The sequence below is a fragment of the Ixodes scapularis genome, unplaced genomic scaffold, assembly GCF_016920785.2.
Source record: "Ixodes scapularis isolate PalLabHiFi unplaced genomic scaffold, ASM1692078v2 PGA_scaffold0__279_contigs__length_252992795, whole genome shotgun sequence".
Classification (NCBI taxonomy): Eukaryota; Metazoa; Arthropoda; class Arachnida; order Ixodida; family Ixodidae; genus Ixodes; species Ixodes scapularis.
In genome coordinates this window covers 168510544-168520443 of record NW_024609835.1, presented here as the reverse complement: position 1 = coordinate 168520443, position 9900 = coordinate 168510544, and the positions used below count along the sequence as shown (strand labels likewise).

Here is a 9900-nt window from a genome sequence, read left to right as displayed (position 1 = left end):
AATAGTCCCGAGGCTCTCGAAATTCTCTGAATAAAAGTCTGCATTATGAAACGAACCTTTCGACGTTATTTCTGTTCTCCTCATAACATTTTGCGTACGCGATTTTTTAGATTCAAAATTTTAAAATGATTTTTTTTTACTAATGTTAATTTTTAATAGTACCACTATCTTGAAAATCCTCAATTCGGACCTAAATTTAGCCGAAAAGACGCTAGCCGGTTAATCCAGCATCTCAACTGAAAAAGAAAAAAAATAAATAAAACATAATGAATTGGGTATGGTCAATTTAACAGTTAAATGTGTGTAATCGTTTCGGTTTTCCTGGAATTCCGGTTTCGCAATAACTATCACTGGTTTATCGTTTCCCAGAAACCAGATGAATATGCTTAAAAACGATAATAAATATGCATAAAAACCTGTTTTTTTACACTATATTGCTTTAACATTAAGAGCTTTGTTATAGTTTGACATCATGGAACTAAAAAAACTCTTTAGCTGAAGAGAAACAAGTGTAACATATATGGAAATACTTGCGTGTCAGTGTGCATCCCAATAGAGTACGCTACTGCAACGAAGAAGTAAGGAGCCGCAGCGGTTCCAAGGCAGCACTGGCCATTGGGCCAATATTGGGGTATATCTTGGAAAAATAGGGCCATGATTGGCCCCCTTTATCCCAACTATCCAATAATGAGAATTCGTGGGGATCCCATTGGATGAATTGGAGACTACTTGCAATGTGGTGACACTCAGCTTGCAATGTCGCCCAATATTAGACGGTCATTGGCACCCCAACGGATAACTTGGATACCATGCCGATAAACTATTAATAAACTTCCAATAAGATTCTAATGTTTTTTATCGTGCGGTCAATGGCACAGAATATGATAGATTGGAAACAATTTCTAATAAAGTGACAATAGCGTTCCATTGTTTTTTTCAATATTGTGTTGTCATTGGCATCCCATTGGATAAATTGGACCCAATTTAATATGAATTGCGAATGGGCATCCAATGTTGTCAAGTATTGGATAGTCATTGGCACCCTATGAATAAATTGAGTACTACGTCCAACAAAGTGCCAATAGGCGCTGGTCAGTCTTCGAGAAGCGCGCCACCGTCGATTGATCATCAGCGCCACCGTGGCCAAATGAGGCAACACTGGGAAGGTTAAAATCTGCAGCGCCGACGGCGTACCCTCCCGAGATTACGTTATCACAATACTCTAAGTGTTGTGCTAGCGCGCACTAGAAAACTGTTTTTAAAATGTACCAACGTTAAATACATTACTGTGTATGCGTGTGTGGTTCAACATTAGAAACTTTTAGCAGGGTGACTTTTCTCCCTCTGCCGCCAATAATAGGGCGTTTTTTTTTTTTTCGTTTCCCGCTCAAACATTTCGTCCGCGCCCCACTGCGTTGGCTGTTAGGAATCTGGCGGATTTTATTTTTCTTTTTGACGGGGATAAAATTAGTTCAGCGGCTAGCGGATTTTTTGACGAAACATTTTCATGCATGGCGAATTTCTCGCGGATACCTCGCGCAGTGTATCAACTCAAAATTTCCGGCGGATACCTCACACAGTGCATTAACTCAAAATTGTCATTCAAAACACAATTTCCGTGTCCCCTGATGAAACTGGCGCAACACGTGTCTCTTGAAACTATCCAGGATCGTAGACCAGTTGGCCGAATTGAGGGGGCACTTCGAGATGGCGAGGTGCACTGAAAAGTGCTATCTGGCAGAGATGCTGCATGGTATGTACGAATACCAGACCGATCTGGGGAACTTGCTTTTCCTGAGGCCCATCCTGAGAGGTTATCCAGAAGGTAAACAAGGCATTCGAGTTGAAAGACGTGGAACAGACAGCTGCTGAAAGACCTCATGATTTTTCTTTCAAGCTTGGCTCAAGAAGTGGTAATTCCGACAGAGCAGATGGGCGTTGTGACGTCCAGACATGAAGATTACTTGAACTCCACGCCATAACTGGGCTACCTCTTTGAGTCCTACGTTGACAGAATAAAGAATGACGAGTTCTCTCTCGCTGATGAAGTTGGAATGCCAGAAAGCTTGTGCATAAGATTTATTATTACGCTAGTGGATCAAATCAAAAAGCAACTTCCCTACAAAACGTCGTGGTTCTCCAGAAGACATCACTTTTATCGGCTCAAAACACTTCGTGCGTTCTGAAGGAGCCAGTGATTCCTCTGCCGGAAGCAATGGCAGTTCCCCCTGAAAAAAACCGGAAACACTCAACACCAGCGGGGCAACATTCTCCTTATTAACTGGGAGCAAATATCGTAGAGGCAGTCGTTCTTGTGTGAAGTTCACTCCTATAAGGACGCCTGTTGCGAAAATCCGTTTGCCGAATTGGTCGAATGTGCCATGTTGATTCCGGTGTTGCCCTACTCAAATTCCAAAGTAGAGAGGGCATTTAGTCAGATTAACGCCGTAAAATCCAAACTGAGGAACAAGCTGAAGCTTGAAACAACAAACGCCATCCTCGTCGTAAGAGCGAGGGTGAAGCGACACAAGAAAGGTTAGTTTGATAACGGTTATCAGTGCAATCGGGACATCTGCAACACATGTGCCACAAAGTCACCTTCCTGGTCTCTCAACAAGTATACCAGTGGTAATGTGGAGATGGGGCCAGACGACTACAGCGGTGACGAAGACATGCTCGATGTGCCTTCCTGTTACCTAAAAGCTTTTTTTCTTTTTTGCGTTAGTATAAACATCGATCAATTTTTTGCCTTATCTGTGATGATGTTGACGACAACCGCAGCACTCATGTATCTAGTATTTAGTTACCCTTTCTCGAAGACTCATTTATATGTTATTTCAGCTCTCACAGTTTGGGGTAGCTTTTAAATATTAAAAAGGTTTGTATCATACGAAATTCCACTGTATAAATAAAGATAGGTTTAAGCGGGAGATTTAGAGGATATGTTTAAAGTATTTAGTGGAATCGGACGAATTGTTTTATTGGTTTTTTGCTGATTACTAGCGCCCAGCGATGGCAACACTGGTCCCTTCGCAGCTCGCGGCTAAGCACTTCCGCAAGTTTCTGTGCCAAAACAACATGCAGCAATTATAACAACAAGAAAATTGGGTTCTGCTTCTTGCATTACGGCGGACCCGTTTTGCGGCCTCGTTTGGACCGCCCTTTACGGGTCTACCCACGTAGAGAAAAAACAATTCGGGGTTCTTCTAACACTAGTTTTCTTTTATTGTACTCTTTCGTCGAATTTCCTGGATCGCGCTACCCACGAACAGTCCACAAAGCCTTCCCGATAGTCCTACCTCAGGAGCACAAAGCAGTCCCACGTGGTTCCGCGAACTTCGCCTCACTGGAGCTAGCTGCCCGCGATCTACACTTCCAAACCACTGAGCTTCCTCTACTTCGTCCAGCCTGTATACCTAAAAGGAACAGAATACCAACCAATAAAACCACCTGGTTACGCAAGCGAAACGCAACTGTCAATCCAAACCAACCGCTACACTAATCTGCGTTGCTAACCCCATGCACGTGTAAAGGAGTGTGCAAACTGGCGGCGTGATCCGTGAATGGCTGATTGCTCCATCAAAAAAGCTTGACTTCCATTCTTTTGTTTTTCTGTTTGAGCACGACAGCGAGCCGTTGCCAGCCATGATGAGTCGGACAGGGCGAAGCGGTGTGATTGGCCCACCTTCTGTCCACGTGCTCGGTGCGTTTCACCGCGTGCGAGAGTCGGCCCGTTCGCCCCGCCGTGACGCCCGTCTCCACGTAAGCCTTGCCCAACGAAGCCTTGACCTTCACCCCGCTCCTGAACGCCATTGGTAACATCCAGTGGTTTCGACACGGAACACGTCATTTAACGGGACGCCGTAGCTTGGCGGGGCGTGTCGTGGCGAAGAGTGAAGTCTTTCCGGCATTGCAGAGAACTTCCTCCGGCTCGCCACGGGAATGGCACCGGTTCTCCCCCATTCCGTTCACTTTCCGTTGTCTTGAACGGGAAGTGGTTAGGTCGGCTAGGTCTTATCGAAGGTTACTCAAGCGCGTGTCTGAGCCATCCGAGGCCAGAGTGCCGTCCTGTATGCAGATGACCATCGCCGTTCCCAGAAGCGGTTTCTTGTCCTGGGTGCCTTGATTCTCTTGGGCTCTGGTAAGTTGCGCGTTTACATGGTTACACGGTTTACAGCTTAAACAAACAACCAAAAGAAGAAAATTAAAATGGCTTTTTTGGGACATGAAAATAATTTTTCCACAACATATGTTTTTTTATATAGTTACGCTGTTAGACGCAATTTAGGTGGAGGTAGCCCACCTTAGGCCCCCCATGAAAGTATGCTCTATTTCTCGGTGCTCATTGGTTGGAGAGATAATTGGCGAGTGGATAGTTCGTTGCAAAAATTGTTTCTCAGTGCCGTGATAGTATTCTTATCGACAATATATTTATGTCCGAGAAACAAATAATCTAAATAGAGTCATTATTGTTTTCAAATGTATCCCGAGATTGCCTTTTCCCAATTGATGAGAAACAAAAACAAGCATGGCTCTCGGCTTCCGCGGAGTGCTCAACGAGCGCAGGTGAGACGGATTTACACGTTCAAAGTATAGAGGCCCAAGACCGAAAGCTTCAACTCCTCCAGCATGTCCACCAGCATTGACACAATAGCAATTCCGTCTCCATCAATTTCCAAGACTAAAAGGTATATCGTTCCATGCTGCATCCACGCAACACACTATACCGACTCCATCGAAACTACCGGACGAATCGTCTTCGCACGCCCCCGGCAACTAGCTTCAGAGAAGCTAGCAATCGCAAAGAACGAGTTCGAAGAGATGGTCGAGCTTGGACTTGTCCGACCTTCATCGAGTAGCTGGTCGTCCCTCTTGCACATGATAAAAAAGAAACCTGAGAATGTGACTACCGTGACTACCGTGCACATAAAGAAACCATGAAGGCAATAGTAAAATTTTATTTGATGTTTGAAATGGGCGTCAGGCATGTCTCAAACACTGTTCACCAAGTTGCAGCCCGAACAGAAGTTTGGGTGCCGCACCAATCACTTAAACAGCTGTGGTAATATTTGCGCCGGGAACAATGCCTGAGACCCCCCTGAGATCGGGGCAGAAACGTGAACTAAAGTGCGCCGTCGAAGCGCGATGACAACGGGCTCTTCGTCAGGCGATTGGCTCAAACGGTTCAAGCAAATGACGCGCTCTTGGCTTCAAATTCGGTGGTGATATGTTATAAAAAAAAAGTAACTTGCACTTTGAATCAGTTTTCAAAGTTGTAGTTAGGAATTAATAGATTTCATAGCGTGTATAATGTAGGTTTCATAGCGTGTATAGCGTGTAGGATGGCAAAGAGGAAGACTTGTGGAAGTAAATGACAGCTGTATGCTGTGCTGGTCTTGAGATGGTGGTGTGTAAGTCCCTTTTTGTTTCCTTGTCTCAAGGTTTAATTTTTTTATTGCGATTGTTCACAAGCTCACCTGCGCTTTGACTCTTATTTCGCTTTGCGAACTGACGTCTCTTCAATTATCCCAGGGTTATCTGTTGTAGTAGGCTGCGCATTGTGTTCCCCTAACGGCGTTGCAGCGGCGTCGACGAGTACGGAGGATACACACTCGGAGGCGGCGACCGAGAAGTCGGTGGCCGGTCTGTGGCGCCCTCGTAAAGCGCCAATCCAGAGTTCTGCGTCCTGAGCAGCATCTCCTGTTCAGTCGGCGTGAGGTCGCTGAACGGGAGCTCCAACTCCTTTTCAAGAGCGGCGTTGTCGTCCACTTTTTACAGGTTTCCTTCACAGACCATCATCCACTATAACCAACCACGGGAACCACGCTGAGCGGCCACTAAATCCTAAGAATACCGACCATGCTCCTCGATGTCACTTCAGTTTCCAGAGGCGAAAAAGGAAAGAAATCTGAATGCTTGTTTCGGTTTCGCAAATTCATTTGCAGGCACAAAAAAAAAGTCACGAAGATCTAAAAAAAATTGACTGGCATACCAGGACACCACTGCGTCCGATATCACCTCCTTTAAAACACAAATTGAATTGCCTTCATGCTCCCCTTAACAAGACAATTAATTGTACCAGATCGCCATCCAATATCGCATATTCAGGATTTATAAAGAGCAACTGCAAAGACAGCCATCTTCACCAAGCTGGATATTGTGAAGACCTATCATCACATCCCCATTGCGCCAGAAGACATTCATAAGACAGCGATTGCAAACTCTTTCGGCTTCTTTGAACATGTGCGGATGCCTTTCAGCCTCAAAAACGCCGCTCAAACGTCCCAGCGCTTTCTGGACCAAGTGCTGCGAAATCTCCCTTTCTGTTTCGCATATCGGAGGACACTTTGGTGTTTAGCAAGACATCTACAGGTCACCATGTCACCTCTGAATGATCTTTGAACGTCTAGTGAAATTTGGGGACAGCATCAATGTGCAAAATGGACATTCGGCGTGTTCGAACTGGACTTCCTCGGGCACCACCAGGAACAAAACGGAATCAATGTCGTCGAAAGTTTAAGCAATCCAGGATCTTGCACGACCAACCAATGTCCAGCAACTCAAAGAATTCCTCGGACTAATCAACTCCAATGTCACTTACTCCCAGGACGCACTGCTGTACTTCGCCCACTTAATGCCTACCTCGTGGGAGTCAAGGCGAGGACTTCACCCGTGGCCTGGAGCCGCACAACCGAGGAAGCCTTCGTCAGGATCAAGGAGCAGTTAGACAACGTTGTACTTTAGACGCATCCCAGACCGAACGCTCCAACTTCTATCATGCCGATGCTTCGGACACAGCGAACGGCGCAGTTTGTCAACAGTTCAATCGTGGATCCTGGAGCCCCGTCTTCTTCTACTCCTAATCGCTGTACCCTACAGAGGTGAAATATAGTACTTTTGGACGCGAGTTACTTGCCACATACTCCGCTGTCAAGCACGTTGTCATTTGCTGGAGGGGAGACAATTCGTCATACTCGCAGACCACAAGCCACTAACGTATGCCACTGCTTCTCACAGTACTGCGCACTCCCCCCCCCCCCCCCCTCAAAAAAAGAAAAAAGTCGTCAGCTGGCATTTATATCAGAATTTACAACCGATAGATATATAATCAAATATAATTCAAAAACATTGTAGCCGTTACACTGTCGCGCGTTCACTTCGATCCGTCCTTCATGAATAGGGCGACCAGACGTCCCGTTTTGGCCGGAACAGTCCCGTTTTTCAGGTCCGCTTCTGCCGTCCCGTCTTTTTGTCCCAATAAAGACACATGTCCCGTTTTTGCAGGAGTGTATAGTTTTGAAATCGGCACCAAGCGAGTTGAATCAAACCACAATTTTGCCTACTCGTTGCAAGTATAGTCTACAAACATTACCGTAGGTACTTTAAAATATTCACACAAAGAGTAAAACTTATAACTGCTCTGGCCAACAAACACCTTACAAATTGGTGCATGGAACTGAACTGTGAGTGTGACTGTTCCAGGGTATTGTGCAATATGGTAAAGTTTTGAAATAGGACCAGTTTTTTAATGACCTTGTTCTCCCAATCTCATTCTTTAGTACCCCCCCGCCCCCGGGCTGGGATGTCCTGTTTTCTACCTTGAGGGTTATGGTCACCCTATTCTTGGAACACCCGCCTCTGGACTACTTGGCCCTCTCAGCTTATCAGAAAACTGGCTCTGAACTATAGACGCTGCTCAACTCCTCCTCCTGCTGACTAGACCTCCAGGAAGTCCAAAGAGACAGATCACCGCCAACACAGGTATGCGACGTTTCAATCTGTCAGCCACGTCCTTCCCTCCCTAAAAATTTTCGACGCCGAGCCTTCGACATACTTCATTCTCTGCTACACCCTGGTATCAAGTCAACACAAAGCCCTAATTCATCTCGGTATGTGTGGCCTGTCATGAATTCCAACGCCTGACACTGGACATGTGCCTGCATCAACTGCCAGAGCACTAAAGACCATCGACGTACTGTCTCCCCGACTGCGACATTTCAGCTTCGCCACGCACGATTCAGCATCCCTCCACATAACCATCATTGTCCCCCTTCTACCATCTCAAGGTTATCATTACCTCTTCACCCTCATTTATAGTTTCACCAGGTGGCCTGAGGCAGTACGTACCCTTAACCAATATTACTTCGTGGGTTGCAAGATTCGGAATTCCTGCCACTGTCACAACAGATCACGGAACACAATTTCAGTCCAACTTGTTCGCAACGCTGTCAAAACTGCCTTGTTTCCACCATATCTCAACGACGTGATACGGCCCGAACGTGAATGGACTCGTCGAGCGATTTCATCGGCAGCTTAAAACAGCTATCAGTGCTACGACGCCATCCACATGAACTAGATATCTTCTGCTTGCCACAGATTCTCTTAGGACGGCCTTGGGTGAAGCGCAGCAGGGTTGGTTTACGATACGACCTTCCGCCTACCAAGCGACTTCTTATGTGCTTCACCACCAAGTTCTTCTCTGCCTGATCCACTTGACAACGTAGAAAGCCTTCGAACCTATATGGCCACTCTATGTACATCACCCGCACGTCGAAACCGGCAACAAAAACACTTTGTGAGCCACGACCTTTCCACCGCCACGCTTGTCTTCGAGCGCCACGATGCTGCGCGATGTTCACTACAACCAGCATACGACGGCCCCCACAAGGCCCTTGGTAGAGATCAAAAGCACTTTATTTTGGACTGCCCTAATCATGAAGATCATGAGTCAATCGACAGACACAAGCCTGTTTATATCCTGAGCTCCGACAACAAGGACAACCCCACACCGCACACTGCGAATTTGGAACTCTGTACCACGATAAGCACCGCGCATCCACTCCAACCCGACCAAGCCCGTCTCCACACTGTTCGCTTCATTCGCTAAAACTTAAGGGGGGGTGTATATTTATACAGCCTAGAACTTGGTCTGTTTCAACGGGAGACGAGTTTCCCAGATGTAGATCAGAATTTTAGCCAGTGTAGTGCAATCGCTAGCCCGGGGTCTTTTAGCGTGCATGACGCAGTAGTGACACGCGATCACGCGCCGGTACGATGCTCATCCAGGTCGAGTCGCCAAAATACTACCAACTAGCGCGCACACAGCGTCTTTCACCACTCCTCCGCCAGGGGGAGAACCTATCTACACGGTATGAGCAACGTGCACCAACACACGCAGAGCGAACGAGGCAGGAGCCACGCACCACGAGCGGCGAACACGCGACACAAGCTCCGATGGAGAATGGCAGTTGCAACCCAAGCTCGGCTCGCCTACCACGGACATTATCTGCGACTGGCCTGTGTGGAAATATATATCCGTAAAATATGTAAGTAACAAGTGTGTCAGCAAAAATATCCTTTCGCTATGAAGGCTACAAGTTCAGAGTCTGTGAATCGATATCGATTGAAGATCAATCGAACAGCTTTACTTTGTATGCGCTCTACCTTGTAAATGTGGCGTGAATGACTCCCAAACTGGGATGGTATACACCTTTTACAGCGGAGTTGTTAAGGGCTAGTTTCCCCAGCATCGTGTCCGCCAGCATATAAATGCCGACACAACACTCCGGACAGCTACCGCCATCTATGAGAGGCTTGGTGGGCATATTTCGACCAGCAGAGTGCCTTTAAACTAAACATGCACGTGCATCAAAACGCTGACAGCGTTTTGATGGCTGGTTTTACTCCCCAAGGATATATCAGACCCCCGTCCAAATTAGGGGGGGGGGGGGGGGTGCGGTGCGGTCTGAGATCCCCTGAGACCTCTTGACTTTAAGCACTGGCCGGAGGTGACTAGAATACTGATACCTCGTCGTGACGCTAGTGCTTTATGAACTTTTAAATTTATAGAAAATTTACCTTTCCGTCAAAAAAAAAAAACTCTCCTTTTCCCCATCGAGA

At 46.5% G+C, this 9900-nt stretch overlaps 1 protein-coding gene across 1 annotated transcript; it reads left to right on the top strand.

Moving 5' to 3' along the window:
• Positions 1-1638: 1638 nt before the first annotated feature.
• LOC121837690 lies at positions 1639-2232 on the top strand (the record flags this gene model as incomplete). The annotated part of the gene is made up of 3 exons (XM_042293441.1): positions 1639-1825; positions 1898-1913; positions 2112-2232. Coding segments are annotated over 3 exons (324 nt in total), but the record flags the coding sequence as incomplete, so codon positions are not given.
• Positions 2233-9900: the final 7668 nt, after the last annotated feature.